Source organism: Bombina bombina, chromosome 6 (genome assembly GCF_027579735.1).
Source record: "Bombina bombina isolate aBomBom1 chromosome 6, aBomBom1.pri, whole genome shotgun sequence".
Taxonomy (NCBI): Eukaryota; Metazoa; Chordata; class Amphibia; order Anura; family Bombinatoridae; genus Bombina; species Bombina bombina.
In genome coordinates, this window is record NC_069504.1 from 507,102,848 (window position 1) to 507,130,027 (window position 27,180).

Sequence of the window (27,180 nt, forward strand, 5' to 3'; positions counted from 1 at the left end):
TTAATTATTGTAAGTAGCTTGCGGCGACGTTGTGGGGGGCAGGTTAGGGGTTAATAAATATAATACAGGGGTCGGCGGGGTTAGGGGCAGCAGATTAGGGGTACATAAGTATAACGTAGGTGGCGGTCGGCAGATTAGGGGTTAAAAAAATTTAATCGAGTTGCGGCGATGTGGGGGGACCTCGGTTTAGGGGTACATAGGTAGTTTATGGGTGTTAGTGTACTTTAGAGCACAGTAGTTAAGAGCTTTATGAACCGGCGTTAGCCCAGAAAGCTCTTAACTCCTGCTTTTTTCCTGCGGCTGGAGTTTTGTCGTTAGAGCTCTAACGCTCACTTCAGAAACTACTCTAAATACCGGCGTTAGGAAGATCCCATTGAAAAGATAGGATACGCAATTGACGTAAGGGGATCTGCGGTATGGAAAAGTCGCGGCTGAAAAGTGAGCGTTAGACCCTTTAATCACTGACTCCAAATACCGGCGGTAGCCTAAAACCAGCGTTAGGAGCCTCTAACGCTGGTTTTCACGGCTACCGCCGAACTCTAAATCTAGGCCTAAGTGTGGTGTGAATCAGAGACTTGCATGATATTTAGTATTCATATGTAAAAATAATGGCTAAGTGAATCTGAGAGATATGTGTGATGTGTAGTTAATCAGTGATCGCTACATTAACACAGCGATTCACAAATTCATCATGTTATTACTAACTATACAAACTTAATATTTATGAATATTATTCAGGGGGCGACATCTTAAATAATGCAACAGTATGCAAAGTGCAACTGATGCAAACTAATCTGCAATGAAATTTAATGCTTAAACAAATATCCGTTTAAACAAATATCAGCCTCCATTTAGTATTCTAACTATATAGATACAACTGAGCGCCACATATACAGGTGCCTACAGACATTCTTTATCACTACAACGCTTTGTAGTTGCCTTATAAAGGATTGTTAACATGTTAACATAGATACATCATGTGCTGGCAACAATTTAACTACAGAGTATAACGCATTTAAGTGTTTGTTGATAATATTCTATTTAACAGGGTGTTTGAACTAAGCCCTAGTACAACAATCTAACACACATTATCCAGAATCAAAGCTAAAATCATAACCACAAAAATTACATGCAATAGTAGCTTGCATTTTAATGCATTTATACCTGCACAAGCGTGATACTGAAGATTCTGATTGAATCTAGTAACCCTACATTATCGTTGATATTATTATAGATCTTTGTAAACATAAACAAAGGTTGCAAGCAATGTATTGCACATTGGACGGTATGAGCCACTGACAAAAGACACAGTGTGTCAATAAGCATTATTATATACAAGTGTGGTTACTCTATCCACATTTATCTTTACACATTTGTTCTTTGGTCAGAGTGCAAATATCCTGATAGCCAAATCATTATGATCTCTAGTTAAACTCTAATAAAGAGGAGGATAAATCAATTTTATTTAACTGATTTGATACAACAATAAGTATACATTTGACCTCAGAGCAATTGTTAATATAAACTAAGATTGTAGGCGAGTTTATTGTACATTGGACGGTATTAGCCACTGACAAAAGACACTGTATGCCAACAGTATTATTATACGTACTTGTGGCTACCCTATCCACATTTATCTTCATATAATTATTCTTTAGTCTAAGTGCCATACCCCGATAGTTAAATCATTACTATCTCCAGTTAAACTCTAAATAAGAGGAAGATCAAACAACTTTATTCTGAGCAATTTTGACACGTATAAGAATAAGGTACAACATAATTATAGCCTACTTTGCTGAATCTGTAATATCAATTCAGAGCAACTATCTGATCTATTTACCCTCTTAGGAGACTTTAATACTTTATCTCTAGAATCATCACACCACATTTTCCATCTAACCCAGTGTTTTTCCACTTAGAGGCAAGAGGTATATTACTACAATATTCATATCACCTAAAAGTGGTTAATCACACATACTGGTCCAAATCTTTTTGTGTTTTTAACCAACTTTATGTTGTTGTGTTCTGGTTTTTTTTTAATTGAACCAATAAAGGTTACATTTTAACTACAATCTCCTAACCTCATTCCCCTATCGATGTTCAAATTATAATCCTAGACAAGGAGAATGAAGTGCTAATAAATGCATACTTTTTTCAACTTCTATGTTGATTTTGTCCCGTATAGTATGGGTTATTTCCTTTGTATCTTTATATATTGTGTATTCCACTCTTTTATTTAGATCATTTTTGTTTTCTCTGTTTCCCTGCTTCAGGTCCAGGTCCAGGTTGTAAGCACAGAGAACGCGAAGCATTTTTACCATGAGCATGGTCTAGGTGTGCCGATATATAGTGACAAGGATGAATGGGAGGTAAGAAGCCCTACAAATAAGGGGAAAAAAGCAAACTTATTTTTAGGCTTAGTGTTCTAAATAATGTTAAATGTGAAATATTGTCATCAATTAAATATGCTACTGATTTTCATTATTGATGTTCATTAAACTGTGACAAAAATCCTGCACATTTAGAAAGTAAAGTTTGATGTAACACTGTATAGCCATTGTAATGTGTTGTTTTTATTTGCAGCCTTTATACCTTATTGGGACATGAAAAATCCTATAATTTCTATATAAAAAAATAGATATACAGTACATATTGCTAGATAAATTGTGGGGAAAACTTAGATCAATATATGAATTATTTATTTATAAGGGAAACGCACATTTGGATAAAATTGATTTGGTGCAGGAAGCATCAATTTGTTCAACTAAAACTGTAAACCAAATGGCAATTTGTAAAAGAATCTGCCAGGCTAGGAAGAATTTGCTCTTTGATCATTGTTACTTGCCATAACCAAATGTTAAGATTTTATCTTAAGGAGCAAAATGCCTTAAAGGGCCATAATACCCAAATGTTTAAACACTTGAAAGTAATGCAGTATAGCTGTAAAAAGCAGACTAGAAAATATCACCTGAACATCTCTATGTAAAAAAGAAAGATATTTCTCCTGTTAAGTGTAGTCAGTCCACGGGTCATCATTACTTCTGGGATATTAACTCCTCCCCAACAGGAAGTGCAAGAGGATCACCCAAGCAGAGCTGCTATATAGCTCCTCCCCTCTACGTCACACCCAGTCATTCTCTTGCACCCAACTAATAGATAGGATGTGTGAGAGGACTGTGGTGATTATACTTAGTTTTTATATCTTCAATCAAAAGTTTGTTATTTTAAAACAGCACCGGAGTGTGTTGTTCCTTCTCAGGTAGAATTTGAAGAAGAATCTACCTGAGTTTTTGGATGATTTTAGCCGGCGTAGCTAAGATTCATTTTGCTGTTCTCGGCCATTCTGAGGGGTGAGGTAAACTTCAGATCAGGGGACAGCGGGCAGGTTCACCTGCAAAGAGGTATGTTGCAGTATATTATTTTCTGAGGAATGGAATTGACTGAGAAAATACTGCCAATACCGATATAATGTAAGTTCAGCCTTAAATGCAGTAGTAGCAACTGGTATCAGGCTGTTATGTATATATGTTTACACTTCAGTATTCTGGGGAATGGCACTTCACTGGGATAATACTATATGCATATAACTTTTAGCCTAACTTGCAGTGGGAACGTCTAGCAACAGGCTGTTTAATGACATTTCATGTTATTTGATTTTAAACGTTTTTCTGGCATGTTAAATCGTTTAATTATCTGAGGTACTGGGTGAAAAATTGTTTTGGGCACTGTTTTTCCACTTGGCTGTCGTTTATTTTAATTTAAGACAGTTTACTGAACTTCCCTCACTGCTGTGTGTGAGGTGGAGGGGCCTATTTTGGCGCTTTTGCTACGCATCAGAAATTCAGTCACAAGTCTGTTTCTCTCCCTGCATGATCCGGATCGTCTCTACAGAGCTCAAGGGTCTTCAAAAATTATTTTGAGGGAGGTAATCACTCACAGCAGACCTGTGAGATTGTGCTTTGACTGTGATAAAAAACGTTTATATTTTGTACATTTTTTTCTGCTATTAAGGGTTAGTTATCCATTGCTAATGGGGGCAATCCTTTGCTAAATTTATGCCTTTACCGGGAAAAATTTGGTTTTTATAATTTCTCCGGTTCATTGTTATTCAACTGTCATAGTTTTTTTCTGTGCTTCTTAAAGGCACAGTGCGTTTTTCATATTACTTGTAAATTGAGTTGAAAAGTATTTCCAAGCTTGCTAGTTTAATTGCTAGTTTGTTAAACATGTCTGACTCAGAGGAATATCTCTGTGCTATATGTGCAAAAGCCAAGGTGGAGCCCAATAGAAATTTATGTACTAATTGCATTGATGCTACTTTAAATAAAAGTCAATCTGTACAAATTTAACATCATTCACCAAACAACGAGGGGGAAGTTATGCCGACTAACTTGCCTCACGTGTCAGTACCTGCATCTCCCGCTCGGGAGGTGCGTGATATTGTAACGCCGAGTACTTCAGGGCGGCCATTACAAATCACACTACAGGACATGGCTAATGTTATGACTGAAGTTTTGTCTAAATTACCAGAACTTAGAGGTAAGCGAGATCACTCTGGGGTGAGAACAGAGTGCGCTGATAATATTAGGGCCATGTCAGATACTGCGTCACAATTTGCAGAACATGAGGACGGAGAGCTTCAATCTGCAGGTGACGGATCTGATCCAAATAGAGTGGATTCAGACATTTCAAATTTTAAGTTTAAACTAGAAAACCTCCGTGTACTGCTAGGGGAGGTATTAGCGGCTCTGAATGATTGTAACACCGTTGCAATCCCAGAGAAATTATGTAGGCTGGATAGATACTATGCAGTACCAGCGAGTACTGACGTATTTCCTATACCTAAGAGGCTTACAGAGATAATTACTAAGGAGTGGGATAGGCCCGGTGTACCCTTTTCCCCCCCTCCTGTATTTAGAAAAATGTTTCCAATAGACGCCACCACACGGGACTTATGGCAGATGGTCCCTAAGGTGGAGGGAGCGGTTTCTACTCTGGCTAAGCGTACCACTATCCCGGTGGAGGATAGCTGTGCCTTTTCAGATCCAATGGATAAAAAATCAGAGGGTTACCTTAAGAAAATGTTTGTTCAACAAGGTTTTATATTGCAACCCCTTGCATGTATTGCGTCTGTCACGGCTGCGGCCGCATTTTGGTCCGAGTCTCTGGAAGAGACTCTTGACTCAATAACCATAGACGAGATTTCAAATAAGCTTAAAACCCTTAAGCTAGCTAATTCATTTATTTCAGATGCCGTAGTACATTTAACTAAACTTACGGCTAAGAATTCCGGATTCGCCATTCAGGCACGTAGAGCACTGTGGCTAAAATCCTGGTCAGCTGATGTTACTTCTAAATCTAAATTACTTAACATACCTTTCAAAGGGCAGACCTTATTCGGGCCCGGTTTGAAAGAAATTTTCGCTGACATTACAGGAGGTAAAGGCCATGCCCTGCCTCAAGACAGAGCCAAACCTAGGGCTAGACAGTCTAATTTTCGTGCCTTTCGTAACTTCAAGGCAGGAGCAGCATCAACTTCCTCTGCACCAAAACAGGAAGGAGCTGTTGCTCGCTACAGACAAGGCTGGAAACCTAACCAGTCCTGGAACAAGGGCAAGCAGGCCAGAAAACCTGCTGCTGCCCCTAAGACAGCATGAATTGAGGGCCCCCGATCCAGGAACGGATCTAGTGGGGGGCAGACTTTCTCTCTTCGCCCAGGCTTGGGCAAGAGATGTCCAGGATCCCTGGGCGTTAGAGATCATATCTCAGGGATATCTTCTGGACTTCAAAATCTCTCCCCCAAAAGGGAGATTTCATCTTTCAAGGTTGTCAACAAACCAAATAAAGAAGGAGGCGTTTCTACGCTGTGTACAAGATCTTTTGCTAATGGGAGTGATCCACCCGGTTCCGCGGTCGGAGCACGGACAGGGGTTTTACTCAAATCTGTTTGTGGTTCCCAAGAAAGAAGGAACCTTCAGACCAATCTTGGATTTAAAGATCTTAAACAAATTCCTAAGAGTTCCATCGTTCAAAATGGAAACTATTCGGACAATCTTACCCATGATCCAAAAGGGTCAGTACATGACCACAGTGGATTTAAAGGACGCTTACCTTCACATACCGATTCACAAAGATCATTACCGGTATCTAAGGTTTGCCTTCCTAGACAGGCATTACCAGTTTGTAGCTCTTCCATTCGGATTGGCTACGGCTCCAAGAATCTTCACAAAGGTTCTGGGCGCTCTTCTGGCGGTACTAAGACCACAAGGAATTTCGGTGGCTCCGTTCCTAGACGACATTCTGATACCAGCGTCAAGCTTTCAAACTGCCAAGTCTCATACAGAGTTAGTACTGGCATTTCTAAGGTCGCATGGGTGGAAGGTGAACGAAGAGAAAAGTTCTCTCTTTCCACTCACAAGAGTTCCCTTCTTGGGGACTCTTATAGATTCTGTAGAAATGAAGATTTACCTGACAGAAGGCAGGTTAACAAAGCTTCAAAATGCTTGCCGTGTCCTTCATTCCATTCAACACCCGTCAGTGGCTCAATGCATGGAGGTAATCGGCTTAATGGTAGCGGCAATGGACATAGTACCCTTTGCACGCCTACATCTCAGACCGCTGCAATTGTGCATGCTAAGTCAGTGGAATGGGGATTACTCAGATTTGTCCCCTACTCTGAATCTGGATCAAGAGACCAGAAATTCTCTTCTATGGTGGCTTTCTCGGCCATATCTGTCCAGGGGGATGCCATTCAGCAGACCAGATTGGACAATTGTAACAACAGACGCCAGCCTACTAGGTTGGGGCGCTGTCTGGAATTCCCTGAAGGCTCAGGGATCATGGACTCAGGAGGAGAGTCTCCTTCCAATAAACATTCTGGAATTGAGAGCAGTTCTCAATGCCCTTCTGGCTTGGCCTCAGTTAACAACTCGGGGGTTCATCAGGTTTCAGTCGGACAACATCACGACTGTAGCTTACATCAACCATCAAGGAGGGACAAGAAGCTCCCTAGCGATGATGGAAGTATCAAAGATAATTCGCTGGGCAGAGTCTCACTCTTGCCACCTGTCAGCGATCCACATTCCTGGAGTGGAGAACTGGGAGGCGGATTTCCTAAGTCGTCAGACTTTTCATCCGGGGGAGTGGGAACTTCATCCGGAGGTCTTTGCCCAAATACTTCGACTTTGGGGCAAACCAGAGATAGATCTCATGGCGTCGCTTCCTCGATTGATTGCCAGGATCAAACAGGAGAGAGCATCGGTGATTCTAATAGCGCCTGCGTGGCCACGCAGGACCTGGTATGCAGATCTAGTGGACATGTCATCCTGTCCACCTTGGTCTCTGCCTCTGAGACAGGACCTTCTAATTCAGGGTCCTTTCAAACATCAAAATCTAATTTCTCTGAAGCTGACTGCTTGGAAATTGAACGCTTGATTTTATCAAAGCGTGGATTTTCGGAGTCAGTAATTGATACCTTAATACAGGCTAGGAAACCTGTTACCAGAAAGATTTACCATAAAATATGGCGTAAATACTTACATTGGTGCAAATCCAAGAGTTACTCATGGAGTAAGGTTAGGATTCCTAGGATATTGTCTTTTCTACAAGAGGGTTTAGAAAAGGGTTTATCTGCTAGTTCCTTAAAGGGACAGATCTCAGCTCTGTCCATTCTTTTACACAAACGTCTGTCAGAAGTTCCAGACGTTCAGGCTTTTTGCCAGGCTTTGGCCAGGATTAAGCCTGTGTTTAAAACTGTTGCTCCACCGTGGAGCTTAAATTTAGTTCTTAACGTTTTACAGGGTGTTCCGTTTGAACCCCTTCATTCCATTGATATTAAATTGTTATCTTGAAAGTTCTGTTTTTAATGGCTATTTCCTCGGCTCGTAGAGTCTCTGAGTTATCAGCCTTACATTGTGATTCTCCGTATCTGATTTTTCATTCGGATAAGGTAGTTCTGCGTACTAAACCTGGGTTCTTACCTAAGGTTGTCACTAACAAGAATATCAATCAAGAGATTGTTGTTCCATCATTGTGTCCTAACCCTTCTTCAAAGAAGGAACGACTTCTGCACAATCTAGATGTAGTCCGTGCCCTGAAATTTTATTTACAGGCAACTAAAGATTTTCGCCAAACTTCTTCCCTGTTTGTCGTTTATTCTGGACAGAGGAGAGGTCAAAAAGCTTCTGCTACCTCTCTCTCTTTTTGGCTTCGTAGCATAATACGTTTAGCCTATGAGACTGCTGGACAGCAGCCTCCTGAAAGAATTACAGCTCATTCTACTAGAGCTGTGGCTTTCACTTGGGCCTTTAAGAATGAGGCATCTGTTGAACAGATTTGCAAGGCTGCAACTTGGTCTTCTCTTCATACTTTTTCCAAATTTTACAAATTTGACACTTTTGCTTCTTCGGAGGCTGTTTTTGGGAGAAAGGTTCTTCAGGCAGTGGTCCCTTCCGTATAAAGATCCTGCCTGTCCCTCCCGTCATCCGTGTACTTTAGCTTTGGTATTGGTATCCCAGAAGTAATGATGACCCGTGGACTGACCACACTTAACAGGAGAAAACATAATTTATGCTTACCTGATAAATTCCTTTCTCCTGTAGTGTAGTCAGTCCACGGCCCGCCCTGTTTTTTATGGCAGGTCTAAATTTTTAAATTATACTCCAGTCACCACTGCACCCTATAGTTTCTCCTTTCTCGTTTGGTTCTCGGTCGAATGACTGGGTGTGACGTAGAGGGGAGGAGCTATATAGCAGCTCTGCTTGGGTGATCCTCTTGCACTTCCTGTTGGGGAGGAGTTAATATCCCAGAAGTAATGATGACCCGTGGACTGACTACACTACAGGAGAAAGGAATTTATCAGGTAAGCATAAATTATGTTTTTACCTCAAAAGTTCCTCAGTAGCCACATCCCATTGTAAAGGATTTGTAAGAAGCATATTAGTATGTCTGTCCCGGGACAGCTGAAGGGATGAGCCTCGTGCACTCTCATGTTATTTCCCTATTCAATTTAGGGAAGTTTACAATGAAATCTCATGAGAGTTAAGTCAAATCTCATGAGATCACAGTAAAAGAGTTAATGACCTCAGCACTGCTGATGCTGATTGGCTGCTGTTCATTTCTTCATTTTTTAAAATAATTTTTTTACCTGCAGCTGGGCTGCAGCTGAGTATAACGTTTTACACAGAACGTACTCTGCTGAGCTGAGGAGATTGTGAGGTAAAATATCTTCCTTTTTTACATAGAGATGCTCAGGTGATATTTTCCTGTCAGCTTTTTACAGTTATACTGCATCAGTTTCAAGTGATTTAGCATATGAGTATTATGTCCCTTTAATTAAAATAAATTTAAAACTCAGTGACTAATAAAATTAACGTCAAAAGTTTTCCTGCCAAAAACTATTTATCTAGGGAACAACAACAGAAGAACAAACCCAAGAACCACCCCGCTGTGGTGTTGGCCTGGACCTTTTTTTAAACTGGAACACCAATAAAGACACTGACCACAGTGGGTGGTAATTGTCTCTCTGAGCAAACTCAGATACTGGGTCTACCCAGGAACAAAAGAGAAACATATGTTAAGGCATAAGCTGAACACATAGAAAATTTGAAATTTTGTGGAACTAAAACTAAATTAAAATATATTATTTGATATTACATAGAGATCATGATAATGTTACAATCAATGCTGATCAACATGTTTGATATACCAAATTAATGTACAAATATACATATAATGTATCAGAGATAGGATATTGTGAGCCATTTAAAAGGGACAATATACACCAATTTTCATATCACTGCATGTAATAGACTCTACTATAAAGAATAACGTGCACAGGTACTGATATAAAAATCCAGTATAAAACAGTTTAAAAACTTACTTAGAAGCTCCCAGTTTAGCTCTTTTAAAAAGGTAGCTAGAACACGCACTTTAAGTGGGAAATAACACACTCCCCCTTCCTCTGCATAGGAAAAGCAACAGGAGCAAGCTGGAGTAGGTATACCCCTGTATTCTCCTAAAGCTTTGGGGCTTGGTTAATAGTCTGAAAATCTGAGCAATGTTATTTTTTTTTTTTTTTTAAAAAAGGAAAACTATATATTTAAAAACAAAAAAAAACTATGGGCTATATAGATGGATCATCTACAAAACATTTTATGCAAAGAAAAATCAAGTGTATAGTGTCCCTGTTTAATATCAGATAAGATATTGTCATGAGACATACAGATATGGGAAATATTGAAACATTGATACTGAACATAAGAAATATATTCTAAAACACTAAAGCCAGGTTCCAGATTAAGAAATATACTATTTATTCAGACTACATATCCTTCTAAACCATAAAACCTAATTCTGACTGTGTCCTTTAAATAAGAAAAATTAAAAACAAAACAAAAAAAAACAAATAAGGATATAAATTCATTATGACATAAAGGATATCAGATTTTACAAATGTAGCTTTAGGATTAACCGCTATTAATGAAATATGGCGCTGCTAATGAAATTAAAAAGTTAATAATGTATTTCACTATACTCACCAGAATATACCAAGGAAAATTATTTAAAAATGATATATATATAGGGGAACTTCCGGGCAGCGGCCATGACAGGCTGCAAAATCTTCAGCTCCTCTAACTCTCTGTTCCAAACTGAGTAAAACTTTTTCTTTATCGATCCATTACTTATATCTTTTGGATTAAGGATATACAGCAAAGAAAGCCCTCTCATTGTATAATGCTATTTTTGGAACTAAGATCATACACAGCGTCCCGGAGCAACTTAAAGGATTGCGGCCTACCATCCTACAACCCCCCGGCGGGAGGCCGATGTACTCCCGTCGTTACTTTGCAGTGATATACCGCAAACACACTGCAAAAAACATATACCTTGAATATTGCAAGCTGACTATCCCCTGAGGCAAATATGTCTACTATAGAACCCATCTACCTCCTGAATGAAATAAGCTGTTTGCTCCTACGTTATCGAGAGGAATTTTTTGAGGCACTCTGCAAGCTACCAAACACTCCCTCAGAAGTTACCACTTTGAGCGCCTCTTTACTGGTACCGACAAGTATCCTAGAGGATCGGAACACAGCGACTATCTCGGATGGCGAACTGCTATCTCCTCAGAGTCCCACGCCTGTGGGGTTAGTGCTTTTACCAGTTACAGCGGAGGAGCCGGAGGTTGAAAGCATTATGGAGCCAAGAGGATCCCCCATACTACCTATGCACTGCCGTGCTGGAGCTATGGATCGCATCGATGCTGAACCTGTGGCGCCTGTCTCACATACAATACCTGTAGAGTTCCAGCTGTGTCGAGCAGAGGGCCAGAAGAAAACCTTGAAAACGCTGGAAAATTTCATGAGCAATCCGGTCCCAGTCACTCAAGACGGAAGAAGCGATCCGGCATCATACTCGTGGTCTCAGTCGTCTTTGACGCCTCTCTCTGCCATCAACCTGATTGGGCTGATCTCCCCCAGACCACGATACCTGGTAGTATTTAGAAGTCGAAGGTGGCTTGACAAAGGACGCTTACCTCATATGGCGTCGCTTCTGCTAACTATGTGGTATGTGCCAGGGTCGGTATTTCACACACAGCAGCAGTCGATGGGTTGTGTAGTTACCATGGCTAATACCCGGCTCATGAGGACAGGGGTAGGTTGATGAGGCTTCTTGACCGCAAGTACAAATCCGCAGCGGGTATGTTACAGAGCCCACTGCCTATCTAACTATCATTAGACTGCCAAGTCTGAGGACATATTCTCTTAAGCACGACTCCCCTTCCCTATAATTGTTTGCGAACTGTACCTATGGCCTAATGTGAACAATAGAACTTGATATACAGGGACACTTCATCTGGCCTTCTGAATGTCTGTTTCCTAGATGTTTATACTGTTTTTACCATTTTCAACAGGACTGCTATACTCGGTTACCTAGTAGGGGTCTGTTGGGTGTTTGGTTTGATGTTTAGATGGTTGTATGCAATTCTATATTTTATATTAAGTTTGTCAATTACCAATTGTAACAATGATCCTATCCCTTTATCATACAGGGCTTATAATAGTGCCTTGAGTGTGTGTATTATTTTACTGTGCAGCCCCTCCTTGTGGCCCTAGGCCGGTATCCAACATAAGTATATTTGCCCTTTTGCCATTACCTTGTTTTCATGTGAAGGTACCTATTTTGAGGAATGCTGTTGTATAATCACTTAGATACCTCATCAAGAGCCAGCTCAAGACTTCATATGTACCCCCTTATGTGAATATATGTGGTAATATGATTGATATGCCCTACATTGTAATAACCTCACTAACCTATTGGTAAAGCATCACTCCCTCTCTAGTACATATAGGCTGAGTGTATCGTGTAGTAAACATTGATTTTACTGAGTTCTCTGGGATGTTGGCTAGTACACTGGCCTCAATAAAATCAGTAGCATTGGGTTTGATAGAATGCTATTTCTAAGCTTGCTTTTACTAGAATTATATTTTATTTTTACTATCTGTAGAGTTCCAGCACCAGCATATGGCGTTACTAATATACATATTTTGCTTCAAGGTTACCCTAAACAATGATCCTTGGGCCTTTTTCTTAGTCTTTGGAGGGCGCCGCCTGCGGCCGGGGCGGCGCGCTCTAACATGTGTCGCCATCTGGGGATCCCTTTTCTATAAGCAACTACGTAATTGTATGTCTGGATAGCTCTATATGTCTAGCTTACACTATATATCTTTTGAGCAAGGAATTAGCTCACTACAACCCACCAATATGAGTGACTTAGCATATAAGGCCCTCATAGTTTATAGACTTAGCACTTAATGACTACCACCAATGCACTTCTTGGAAAGTTGAACCCAACATACTCCATAATTAGGCTATGGTTATATGTTACCACGTCTATTGCACTCCTCTAGTCTTAATGTTTTTAATTTCCATCTTTAATTATGAGGTGTTTGCATAACATTAGTAGAGCCACTAGCTAATTCTCAAATGGTTGTCAAGGGGTCTGGTACTGCTTTGACACTAAAAAATGATACACTCTCTTGCAATTCATACTATATATTTAGACTCCCATATAATCTGCATATTCCATACACCGTCTTCTCTCCCTTAGTTCTAACGAGGGGTTTTTGAAATAGGTCTTGTTCCACATGTAAGGGGTTTATCTCATAGTTATGGTTACTGTTTACATTCAATTAGGGGATAGTCGGCTATTTTTCACATAAATAAATATATCATTACCACGTTATTTTTTACATACTATTTAAAATGTGCATAACCTATGTTAATTATTCAAAAAAAAAAGAGGTTAGTTTGGGGGCCCAAAAGTGGTCTCACTTATTTCACTGTAATCTTCTCTAACTGGCTTATACTATTTAGATGTGAGGCCCAAGAGTGGCCTCCTGAGTTCAATAGAAGGTTTACATTTAAATTGGCAAATCACCAGTATACATCAGAGTGGTTTACTAATGCAAATTTTTTTTTTTTTTTGGATTACCTGTATACATTCGCTATTGTATAGTACTTGAAACTCTTTGTATTTACTAACTGTGTATGATGTACTCCCTTTTTATCTTGTGAATTGTCTGTTGAAACCTCAATAAAAATTATTTAAAAATAAAATAAAAAATGATATATATATACATACATACATATACATACAGGCGGCTATTTATTCCATTGATATATACTTTCCAAAATATATATTTTAAAGAATAAATCCAGGCCCCATTTTAACCTTAATGCTGTTATGAGATTTAGACATCTAAAATAATTAAAGGCACCATAAGTTAAAATATACTAAAATTCACTGTCTTGCGTCTTATGCTTGACACCTTGTAGTTATTTGGGAGAATGCAGCCAAGTCTATTTTGACCTTAAGGGCATTAACTCACAAGAGAGGCTGACCAATGAGAAATGTCACTCACCCCCTCAATGATTTCACTGGATGATGTGCAAAAGGGGAAGAAGGAATGCTAGAGAAAAAAGAGCTCTCACAGAGTTGAGAGAGACTGTTTGGTTTTGGCTGAATCCTTTGCCTTGTGGCTATAGTTCCCTGCTCTGACACTGAAATCCTTTTGGGCTGGCATTCTAATACGCTGACTACCAGAGATAGACCTAAGCTGTAGTTGCTTATCTTTTGTGGACACAAGGACCCCAGTTGGGAAACTTACAGAAGTTCACTCGCATCCCTGAGGGTGATACACTCACACAGGCCCAAAAGATACAGAGACCCATGTTTCATGAATATTACATTGATACTCGGTAATGTACAATAGCAATTAAATATTGTAATAATCGCCATAGTTAAAATTTCTGTAAAGCAGTAGTGATATCAAAATTGGGAAAACTCTGAAGTTATTTTTGTGATTAGATGTGTGTTTTATACTTTATAATTTAAAGGGACAGTCAACTCAAAAATTGTTATTGGTTAAAAAACAAAATTTATTCTTACCAGATAAATTCCTTTCTTTCCTGGCAGAGAGAGTCCACAAGTTCATTCCTTACTGTTGGGAAAAACAACACCTGGCCACCAGGAGGAGGCAAAGATACCCCAGCCAAAGGCTTAAATATCTCTCCTAGGACATCCCCAACAGATCCGCAAACCTAATCCTTTGCGACCAGGATGGAGCAGTTTGAATCACTGATGCTTGCTCTTGTTTGATGTGGGCCACCACACGAGGGAGAAGAGGTAATGGAGGAAAGAGATATGAGTCTGAACCTCCATGGAACAGTTTGAGGATCCCTCGATCTCGACCCATACTGAGTTTGGCATTGAGACGGGAGGCCATGAGGTCTGTCTCCGGCATCCCCCATCTGCTGCATATCTCTGCAAAGACCTCGGCGGGGAGAGACTATTCCCCCGGGTGAAAGGATTGCCTGCTGAGGAAGTCCGCTTCCCAGTTGTCCACATCTGGAATGTGGATCGCTGACAGCGTACAGCTGTGGGCCTCCGCACATTCTAGGATTTGAGATACTTCTCTCATCGCTAAGGAACTTCTTGTTCCTCCCTGATGGTTGATGTAGGCTACCAAAGTTATATTGTCTGATTGGAATCTGATAAACTGGGACCAACCCAGGAGGGGCCAAGCCTTCAGAGCATTAAAGATTGCCTGGAGTGCCAAGATATTGATCGGAAGAGTGGACTCCTCCTGAATCTACAGCACCTGTGCTTCTTGGCATCCCAAACAATCTCCTAGGACTGTCTCAAGAAACACGTGCCTTGGGAAAGGTGATCTTGACAGAGCCACCAAGAGAGAGAGTCTCTCGACAGGTTGTCCAGAACTATCTGTTGTGACGGATCGGAATGGTCGCCATTCCATTGTCTCAGTATGCATAGCTGTAAAGGTCTGAGATGGAATCTGGCAAAGGGAATGATGTCCATACAAGACACCATGAGTCCAATTACCTCCATACACTGGGCTACCGAAGGTCTCAAGGAGGCCTGGAGGGCAAGACATGCTGCTTTTAGCTTGCAACGTCTCTGATCTGTTAGAAAGATTTTCATGAATACCGAGTCTATAACTGTGCCCAGGAAATTCACTCTGGTATCTGGAGTAAGAGAACTCTTTTTAAAGTTTATCTTCCATCCATGTGACTGGAGAAGACTAGGAAGAAATTCTGAGTGATCTCTTGCTAGACGAAAAGATGGTGCCTGTACCAAGATATCTTCCAGGTAAGGCGCTACCGCTATACCTCGGGTTCTGGAAACCACTAGAAGAGTCCCCCAGAACCGTTGTGAATGTCCTTGGAGCAATAGCTCCAAGGACGTGCTATGAACTGGAAGTGCTGATCTAGAAAGGCGAACCTCAGGAACTGGAAATGATCCCTGTGGATCGGAGTGTGAAGGTATGCATCCTTCAGATCTATGGTAGTCATAAATTGTCCTTCCTGAACCAGGGGAAGGATTGATCTTATAGTCTCCATCTTGAAGGATGGGACACTGAGAAATTTGTTTAGGCACTTGTGAAACCATCTGAGAAAAGCAACAATCTGCCCCCTACTCGATCCGATCCCGAATTGGGGGCCGCCCCTTCATGCCGTTTGTTATCAGTGGGCTTCTTTGTCTGTTTGAACTTGTTCCAGGACTGAGCAGGCTTCAAAGTGCTCTTGGGCTGCTCGGGTTTGGATAAAGATTGAGATAGTTGGGATTTGTCCGAACGAAAGGAACGAAAATTAGAGGACTGCCGTCCCTTAGGTCTGTTTTTCTTATCCTGAGGTAGGAAGGCACCTTTCCCTCGATTAACCGTAGAGATGATAGAGTCCAGACCTGGTCCGAATAAGATCTTCCTCTTAAAAGGAAGAGAGGAGATTTAGAAGTCATATTTGCAGATCAAGACTTCAACCAGAGAGCCCTGCGGGCTAGGACTGCAAACCCTGAAGCCTTAGCATTCAGGTGAATAATCTGCATATTCGCATTACAGATGAAAGAATTAGCTATTCTTAGAGCTTTATTTCTCTTCTTAATATCCTCGAGGGGAGATTCCACCTCAATAAGTTCTGACAGAGTCTTGAAAATTCTCCTTAGAAAAGTTTCCAACTTCTTATCCATAGGTTCTCTAAAGAAAGAGCTATCCTCAAGAGGGATAGTAGCACGCTTGGCTAGCGTTTAAATGGCGCCATCCACCTTACGTATGGAGCCCCACAGCTCTAATTGAGTCAGGAACCAGGAACAATTGTTTTAAAAGTAGCTGAGGGAAAAAAGGATGTTCCAATTCTTTCCCATTCGATACTAATAATGTTTGCCATACAAACTGGGACCAGAAAAGTTTGTGGGACCTTCCTGTCTTCATAAACCCTTTTTAGGGATCTTAGGTAGCTTAGCCTCTTGAACCTCTAGTATAGACAGCACCTCCTTTAGTTAACTACGCAGATGTTAAATTTTAAATCTAAAGGATGGTTCCTCCACCGGAGGAGATTTAGTAATAGAAAGCTCACCCTCTGACGCCAAAGGGGTTAACTCATCCTCGGATAGCTGGGACATACTCGCTAAATCCGATTTGAAAATTAGGTGAATCTAAAACAGGAGAACTGTGTTTAACCTTTCTCTTATGTTTCCCAGAGATAGGTAGGGCACTCAAGGGAGCGGACACTGCCGAATGTAACTGCACAGTAAAGTATGCAGGAAAAAGACCCCCTCCAGACGGAGAAATAGCTGTGTCGTGGGGAACAGCTTGTGAAGCGGTTAGGGTAGAAAGGGTAGTATTCTCTTGCGACTAATAGCGCTAGGGTTAAAAGCAGACTTAGCTCCCTTCTTAGACTTTAAAACAGTACCCAGGTAATTGGAACAAAATTGAGCAGGTGGGCAAACCACGGCCTCCTCACAATATAAGCAGGTATTATTAATCACTACAGAAGGAGTGGAACCTTCTAACATATTATCAGAGAGTATGTAATCCCACAGTAGAAAGAAAAAAAATATGAAAATAAACTTTTTAAATATAGAAAGGCACCTTTACAAAACCAATGACTGGGGCACTCACCACTTCCTAGACCCAGAAAAGTTGTCAAGAAATGCTCCTCGGGAGTGCTGTCTGCAGCAGGATCGTAAGGAAGTGAATGAAGCCGCACCCGGTCACATGATGCGCAAGGCAGGATCTCCCCTGCTATGAAAAAGTGTGCAAAGCTATTAGGAGCTGCGCAACTCACAAAGTGAAAGTGAAACCTGCCTGTTTCAGCCAAAAGTACAGTGTAAATGAGCCCTGAAAACATTCTTCACAAATGTTAATGCAGTTTATAAACTCCCCAAACTGTTCCCAATAAACTCCCACTGAGGAGATATTAACCCTTGATCCTACTGAGGTGTCCCTGCTATAATAAAATAACTCAGACTTACCCTCCAGGATTCGTGCTGTGGAACATATACAACCTCTAAAGTGTGACAGCCCTGTAGAGATGCTCTAACAGGGACCTGAGTGTGGAAAAGCAAGCAGTTTAACTTTCATCAATACTCTAACCGACTGGGTTATATGATTACTTAAAACTCCAGTCTTTTCTTGAAGAGAACATACCCATTAAGGACTATCAGAATCTTCTGACACTTCTCTGCCATCCTCCTGTAGTGACGAAAGGCAAAGAATGACTGGTAGGATAGAGGAAGTGGGAGGGATATTTAAGCCTTTGGCTGGGGTGTCTTTTCCTCATCCTGGTGGCCAGGTGTTGTATTTCCCAACAGTAAGGAATGAAGTAATGGACTCTCTCTGCCTTATGGAAAGAAAGAAAGATTTGCTGCAACACAAGCGGACAGCTCCACCTACTGGCTATTTTAATTAGTGGAGAAAAAAGGTTAGTGGTAGGGTTAGTGGTAGGTTATTGATTAACTTATATTTTACTTTGGAGGTTAAACGCTGTCATCCAAAAAGCGTGAAGCAGCTTATACACTCGGAGATCCAAAACAAGAGTGAGGATATCCACACTGTGTGGTCTGCTCTAAATGAATAGAGAAAAAAAAAAATATTTGAGAAAGCGCCAACCGGCCTGAAACGCGTCAGATGACGTAATTCCAGTCCTTGTCTTACACACAACTGTGAGTTTGTTCCATTTTTTACTTTTAATGTATATCGAAAACATTTCTACATTGTTTTAAACTTACCCAAGGTGTTGTGCATAGTGTACTGCCTCTGCCTATATAATAAGCCCTAGAATTTTCCTGAACGGATACACTTTCTTCATGTTTTTAGAAGGTTTTTTTTTCTTCTCTATTTTAATTAGTGCGCTGCTTTTCAATGCTTTTCAATAGCAGTCACATGACTGGAAAAAAAAAAGGTTATTCTGAAACGGTGCAAATTGAGCCGACGTAAACCAAGGGCCACCTATATATTAAAGGGACAGTCTAGTCGAAATCAAACTCTTTTAAATCAGATATTTTTTAAACAACTTTCCAATTGACTTTTATCATTAAATTTGCTTTGTTCCCTTGGTGGTATTTTTCAAAAGCTAAACCTAGGTAGGCTCAAACTGATTTCTAAACCGTTGAAAACAGCCTCTTAGCTCAAAGGTTTTTTAAAGTTTTTCACAATTAGACAGTACTAGTTCATGTGTTTCATATAGATATCATTGTGCTCACTCCCATGGAGTTATTTATGAGTCTGCACCGATTGGCTAAACTACATGTCTGTCAAAAGCACTGAGATAAGGGGGCAGTCTGCAGAGGCTTAGATACAAGGAAATCAATGAGGTAAAAAATATATTTATATAATGGTGTTGGTTATGCAAAACTGTGGAATGGGTAATAAAGGGATTATCTATCTTTTTAAACAATAAAACTTCTGGTGTAGAATGTCCCTTTAATATAACAATGTTGGTTGTGAAAAGATGGGGAATGGGTAGAAAAAGCATTATCTATCTTTTTAAACCATAACAATTTTGGTGGTGACTGTCCCTTTATGATCTCATAGATGATTATCTTCTAAATATCAATTATCTTTAGAAAATGTAATATTGAAGAAAAAGGGGTTCTGTAATAAGGTATTTTAGAAATTGTATTTATAGTTTAGCCATATTGTACTCATTGTTGTTGCATTGATTATTTAACATTCTCATAGAGCTTCCTGGTTGGTACACTGGGAAAATCGATTTCCTGATTAACCCTTTCATGTTGAGTCTAATTTGTCTTCAAATTGAAATAAATTTTGAAAATGATGCTAGGCACACCCTCCAGGCGCGATACCATTCTGGAAGCGCCGTGGCTTCAGTACAGTCAAACGGCTAGGACATACTATGCCGTCCTAAATGTGCTAAAGCCCAGCGCAGTTAAGACAGCATGAAACGTCCTTACGTCGGGAACAGGTTTAAAGTGTATTGTATATCTCAGTTTGTTTTACACGTAACTGTCCTAGAAAATTAATTTATCCATTTTGACTAAAGGTCTGTTAAAAATATTATAAAATGTTCTAAGGATATATTTAATTTGAGCTATATTGTAAATGCTGGATAGTTGATGAATCATCATAAAGTTTCTAATTAGATTTATTTGATTTCTTAATTGTGCTCGGTCTGATGATCAGGCATTACATTTGATGTTATCATTTTAGTGAATTGTTATAACAAAAGCCTTGTTGATTGATGGTTCGTACTTAATAGCTGAATTATACTAATTAGCCATTTGTGTTATTCATTTTTGTTCTAGTATTTTGTGATGTTTGACATTTGATTCATTTTGGGTCAAGATTTAGTTTTCCAATAATATTGTAAGAAATCAGTTATGTATTTGATCATATTTAAACCTGTTAGTGTTATGGAACATCTCAGCGGTGTATTCCAATTAGATATTAGGGTATTCTATGAATATTAATAAATAATCATGATAAAATTATAGTCAGCAATACCTCCAAATAATATATTAGTATCTCAGCAGTGCACTCCAAAATAATATTAGCTCAGCACTGCACTCCAAAACAACAATGTTGAGATGTTCAGTAATTAATGACAATAAGGTGGTTATTAAATATTAGTATTTATCCCAATTAAAATGTATACCTAAGTTCTGATAGGTGAAGATCATATAAAACTATATGTATGCAGTAATCAGGGTATCAATTATGACAAGATATATATGACTGATTATTACAATATTAAAATAGAGCAAGCTATAGAAATGTTTAAATTAATTTATATTCAATTTAATTGCCTTTTACCCTGGATATGGACACAATATTTTTAAGGAATTAAATCTTAACCCAAAATTAATTAAATGTTAAATATCACAATCAAAATTTACTAAAACAATTTAGAATTAGCCAGTAACATCAACAAAATTCACAATAAGTCTTACTTAACAATGTTTGGTTAGCAAATATAGGCCACATATTACAATCAAAATCTTATCTAAAATTCAATAGGTCTAATAGAATTTTCAGGATGTACTGTTTAAATATGTAACCAAAATAGTCTTATATAAATTCAGTTAATTAACCAGAGAGATTTATATACCATTAGCAAACTGATATATATTAATCAATTAATAAAAAGAGATTAAAATCAAATATGATCCTTTTAAAGATGTTTTAAAGTATATGAAAATAATTCAGCAGTAGTTACTATAAATATTTCCTTTGTAATAACTATACAATGCTTATTCAATAGTTTTAAGTTAACTCTATGCAAATATAACTTATCTAGAAGATACTGATCTATAAGAGATTAAATTATAAATATAAAATACTTTTAAATCGCAATAACCTCAGATGTTACATTAATGTTATAAGGGAACTTTAGCTATCAGTGACTATTACAATATTTAATTCATATTATACATTACCAGATGGACAGATAGCAAGGTCTGAGACTGTTCACACCAAGGGTTTCACTGTCATACAGGAGGGTATTCCATGATATAGAAAAAGGACAATAGGTAATCAATGACAAAGTTTTCTCTCTCTTTCCACAAGAGTGATCCCAAAAGTGGACGTCTGATTTGTGTCTCCACAAAAAGTCAATGTATGAATCTCACAGAAAGTGAATCCATGTCCTTTTCTTTGAAAGTGTAGGGCTTTTTGTCTGCTAGCTTAGCTCCTCCCTCCATCCTTCATCATCCAATGAAATCATTCAGGGTGTGAACGACAGCTCTCATTCGTTAATGCTTTGCCCACCTTGTGAGAGATAATTTCCTTAAAGGGACAGTTTACTCAAAAATGTTCTCCCCTTTAATTTGTTCCCAATGATCGACTTAACCTGCTGGAGTGTATTAAATTGTTTACAAGTATTTCCATTACCCTTATATTGGCATTTGAAATAGTTAATTTAGCCTGTGGTATCCCCACCCATTCTGAAAGTTTTTGGCCTCAAGGCCAAGCTGTGTTAACACAGCCAGTAGAAGAAATTACAATCCCTGTGGGTTATAGAAGAGATAAGGTAATACAATGTTAATTTTCCATTGTTCTCTCCAAGTATTGGTGATTGGTTTATGGACAGATATAAGATAAAGAAGCAGGTATATGTGCACAATGTGATACAGTAATGAGATCTGATTATACCTACACGTTCAACCCATTGTATTAGGTTGTGGCTTCAAAACACAAAACAAGCTAATTCATATACACAAATAAACCTTAAAAAAGTAAATCTCAGACATTTTATACTCTGCAGCTGGTAAATAAAGTAATTGGATACACATTAAAGGGACAGTACACTGTAAAATTGTTTTTCCATAAATGTATTTCTCCTGTTAAGTGTGGTCAGTCCACGGGTCATCATTACTTCTGGGATATTAACTCCTCCCCAACAGGAAGTGCAAGAGGATCACCCAGCAGAGCTGCTATATAGCTCCTCCCCTCTAGTCACACCCAGTCATTCTCTTGCACCCAACTAATAGATAGGATGTGTGAGAGGACTGTGGTGATTATACTTAGTTTTATACCTTCAATCAAAAGTTTATTATTTTAAAACAGCACCGGAGTGTGTTGTTCCCTCTCAGGTAGAATTTGAAGAAGAATCTACCTGAGTTTTTGTATGATTTTAGCCGGCGTAGTTAAGATCATCTTGCTGTTCTCGGCCATCTGAGGAGTGAGGTAAACTTCAGATCAGGGGACAGCGGGCAGGTTAACCTGCAAAGAGGTATGTAGCAGCATATTATTTTCTGAGAATGGAATTGACTGAGAAAATACTGCCAATACCGATATAATGTAAGTTCAGCCTTAAATGCAGTAGTAGCAACTGGTATCAGGCTGTCATGTATGTATATTTACACTTCAGTATTCTGGGGAATGGCACTTCACTGGGATAATACTGTATGCATAAGACTTTAGCCTAACTTGCAGTGGGAACGACTAGCAACAGGCTTTCTAATGACATTTCATTTATTTGATGTTAAACGTTTTTGCTGGCATGTTAAATCGTTTAATTATCTGAGGTACTGGGTGAAAAATTGTTTTGGGCACTGTTTTTTTCCACTTGGCGGTCGTTTTATTTAATTTAAGACAGTTTACTGATCTCCCTCACTGTTGTGTGTGAGGGGGAGGGGCCTATTTTGGCGCTTTTGCTACGCATCAGAAAATTCAGTCACAAGTCTGTTTTCTTCCTTGCATGATCCGGTTCGTCTCTACAGAGCTCAAGGGTCTTCAAAAGTTATTTTGAGGGAGGTAATCACTCACAGCAGACCTGTGAGATTGTGCTTTGACTGTGATAAAAAACGTTTATATTCTGTACATTTTTTCTGCTATTCAGGGTTAGTTATCCATTACTAATGGGGGCAATCCTTTGCTAAAATTGTGTTTTTACCGGAAAGAATTTGATGTTATAGTTTCTCCGGTTTATTGTTACTCAACTGTCATAACCTTTTTTCTGTGCTTCTTAAAGGCACAGTACGTTTTTTCATATTATTTGTAAATTAAGTTGAAAAGTATTTCCAAGTTTGCTAGTTTAATTGCTAGTGTGTTAAACATGTCTGACTCAGAGGAATATCTCTGTGCTATATGTGCTAAAGCCAAAGTGGAGCCCAATAGAAATTTATGTACTAATTGCATTGATGCTACTTTAAATAAAAGTCAATCTGTACAAATTGAACATCATTCACCAAACAACGAGGGGAGAGTTATGCCGACTAACTTGCCTCACGTGTCAGTACCTGCATCTCCCGCTCGGGAGGTGTGTGATATTGTAGCGCCGAGTACATCAGGGCGGCCATTACAAATCACATTACAGGATATGGCTAATGTTATGACTGAAGTTTTGTCTAAATTACCAGAACTTAGAGGTAAGCGTGATCACTCTGGGGTGAGAACAGAGTGCGCTGTTAATAATAGGGCCATGTCTGATACTGCGTCACAGTATGCAGAATATGAGGACGGAGAGCTTCAATCTGCAGGTGACGGTTCTGATCCCAATAGAATGGATTCAGACATTTCTAATTTTAAGTTTAAGCTCGAAAACCTCCGTGTACTGTTAGGGGAGGTATTAGCAGCTCTGAATGATTGTAACACCGTTGCAATCCCAGAAAAATTATGTAGGCTGGATAGATACTATGCGGTACCGGCGAGTACTGACGTATTTCCTATACCTAAGAGGCTTACAGAGATAATTACTAAGGAGTGGGATAGGCCCGGTGTACCCTTTTCCCCCCCTCCTGTGTTTAGAAAAATGTTTCCAATAGACGCCACCACACGGGACTTATGGCAGACGGTCCCTAAGGTGAAGGGAGCGGTTTCTACTCTGGCTAAGCGTACCACTATCCCGGTGGAGGATAGCTGTGCCTTTTCAGATCCAATGGATAAAAAATTAGAGGGTTACCTTAAGAAAATGTTTGTTCAACAAGGTTTTATATTGCAACCCCTTGCATGTATTGCGTCTGTCACGGCCGCGGCCGCTTTTTGGTCCGAGTCCCTGGAAGAGACTCTTGACTCAATAACTATAGATGAGATTTCAAGCAAGCTTAAAACACTTAAGCTAGCTAATTCATTTGTTTCAGATGCCGTAGTACATTTAACCAAACTTACGGCTAAGAATTCCGGATTCGCCATTCAGGCACGCAGAGCGCTGTGGCTAAAATCCTGGTCAGCTGACGTTACTTCTAAATCTAAATTACTTAACATACCTTTCAAAGGGCAGACCTTATTCGGGCCCGGTTTGAAAGAAATTATCGCTGACATTACAGGAGGTAAAGGCCATGCCCTGCCTCAAGACAGAGCCAAACCTAAGGCTAGACAGTCTAATTTTCGTTCCTTTCGTAATTTCAAGGCAGGAGCAGCATCAACTTCCTCTGCTCCAAAACAGGAAGGAGCTGTTGCTCGCTACAGACAAGGCTGGAGACCTAACCAGTCCTGGAACAAGGGCAAGCAGGCCAGAAAACCTGCTGCTGCCCCTAAGACAGCATGAATTGAGGGCCCCCGATCCGGGAACGGATCTAGTGGGGGGCAGACTTTCTCTCTTCGCCCAGGCTTGGGCAAGAGATGTCCAGGATCCCTGGGCGTTAGAGATCATATCTCAGGGATATCTTCTGGATTTCAAATCCTCTCCCCCAAAAGGGAGATTTCATCTGTCAAGGTTGTCAACAAACCAAATAAAGAAAGAGGCGTTTCTACGCTGTGTACAAGATCTTTTACTAATGGGAGTGATCCATCCGGTTCCGCGGTCGGAACATGGACAGGGGTTTTACTCAAATCTGTTTGTGGTTCCCAAAAAAGAGGGAACCTTCAGGCCAATCTTGGATTTAAAGATCCTAAACAAATTCCTAAGAGTTCCATCGTTCAAAATGGAAACTATTCGGACAATCCTACCCATGATCCAAAAGGGTCAGTACATGACCACAGTGGATTTAAAGGATGCTTACCTTCACATACCGATTCACAAAGATCATTACCGGTATCTAAGGTTTGCCTTCCTAGACAGGCATTACCAGTTTGTAGCTCTTCCATTCGGATTGGCTACGGCTCCAAGAATCTTCACAAAGGTTCTGGGTGCTCTTCTGGCGGTACTAAGACCGCGAGGAATTTCGGTAGCTCCGTACCTAGACGACATTCTGATACAAGCTTCAAGCTTTCAAACTGCCAAGTCTCATACAGAGTTAGTACTGGCATTTCTAAGGTCGCATGGATGGAAGGTGAACGAAAAGAAGAGTTCTCTCTTTCCACTCACAAGAGTTCCCTTCTTGGGGACTCTTATAGATTCTGTAGAAATGAAGATCTACCTCACAGAAGACAGGTTAACAAAGCTTCAAAATGCATGCCGTGTCCTTCATTCCATTCAACACCCGTCAGTGGCTCAATGCATGGAGGTGATCGGCTTAATGGTAGCGGCAATGGACATAGTTCCCTTTGCACGCCTACATCTCAGAACGCTGCAATTGTGCATGCTAAGTCAGTGGAATGGGGATTACTCAGATTTGTCCCCTACTCTGAATCTGGATCAAGAGACCAGAAATTCTCTTCTATGGTGGCTTTCTCGGCCACATCTGTCCAGGGGGATGCCATTCAGCAGGCCAGATAGGACAATTGTAACAACAGACGCCAGCCTACTAGGTTGGGGCGCTGTCTGGAATTCTCTGAAGGCTCAGGGATCATGGACTCAGGAGGAGAGTCTCCTGCCAATAAACATTCTGGAATTGAGAGCAGTTCTCAATGCCCTTCTGGCTTGGCCCCAGTTAACAACTCGGGGGTTCATCAGGTTTCAGTCGGACAACATCACGACTGTAGCTTACATCAACCATCAAGGAGGGACAAGAAGCTCCCTAGCGATGATGGAAGTATCAAAGATAATTCGCTGGGCAGAGTCTCACTCTTGCCACCTGTCAGCAATCCACATCCCAGGAGTGGAGAACTGGGAGGCGGATTTCCTAAGTCGTCAGACTTTTCATCCGGTGGGAGTTGTAGCTTCATCCGCTGTTCTTTGCCCAAATACTTCGACGTTGGGGCAAACCAGAGATATATCTCATGGCGTCTCGACAGAACGCCAAGCTTCCTTGTTACGGGTCCAGATCCAGGGATCCGGGAGCGGTCCTGATAGATGCCTTGACAGCACCTTGGACCTTCGGGATGGCTTATGTGTTTCCACCCTTCCCGATGCTTCCTCGATTGATTGCCAGAATCAAACAGGAGGGAGCATTGGTGATTCTAATAGCGCCTGCGTGGCCACGCAGGACTTGGTATGCAGATCTAGTGGACATGTCATCCTGTCCACCTTGGTCTCTGCCTCTGAGACAGGACCTTCTGATCCAGGGTCCCTTCAAACATCAAAATCTAATTTCTCTGAAGCTGACTGCTTGGAAATTGAACGCTTGATTTTATCAAAACGTGGTTTTTCTGAGTCAGTAATTGATACCTTAATACAGGCTAGGAAGCCTGTTACCAGAAAGATTTACCATAAAATATGGCGTAAATACTTGTTTTGGTGCGAATCCAAAAGTTACTCATGGAGTAAGGTTAGGATTCCTAGGATATTGTCTTTTCTACAAGAAGGTTTAGAAAAGGGTTTATCCGCTAGTTCCTTAAAGGGACAGATTTCAGCTCTGTCCATTCTTTTACACAAACGTCTGTCAGAGGTTCCAGACGTTCAGGCTTTTTGTCAGGCTTTGGCCAGGATTAAGCCTGTGTTTAAAACTGTTGCTCCACCATGGAGTTTGAACTTAGTTCTTAATGTTTTACAGGGTGTTCCGTTTGAACCCCTTCATTCCATTGATATCAAATTGTTATCTTGGAAAGTTCTGTTTTTAATGGCTATTTCCTCGGCTCGAAGAGTCTCTGAGTTATCTGC

At 40.1% G+C, this 27,180-nt stretch overlaps 1 protein-coding gene across 2 annotated transcripts in view; it reads left to right on the forward strand.

Annotated features, from left to right (window-relative positions):
- The window catches only part of PPCDC (phosphopantothenoylcysteine decarboxylase), a 258,917-nt gene that overhangs the window by 156,282 nt on the left and 75,455 nt on the right, over positions 1 to 27,180 (forward strand). The window contains exons 10-11 of one of the 2 annotated variants that reach the window (XM_053717391.1): positions 2,274 to 2,369; positions 18,337 to 18,464. In XM_053717391.1, coding sequence (XP_053573366.1) covers positions 2,274 to 2,369; positions 18,337 to 18,438 — 198 coding nt within the window. In that variant the 3' untranslated portion in view covers positions 18,439 to 18,464. Of the gene's footprint in view, positions 1 to 2,273; positions 2,370 to 18,336; positions 18,465 to 27,180 lie in introns of those variants that run through there. The other variant, XM_053717390.1, reaches the window with a different exon arrangement.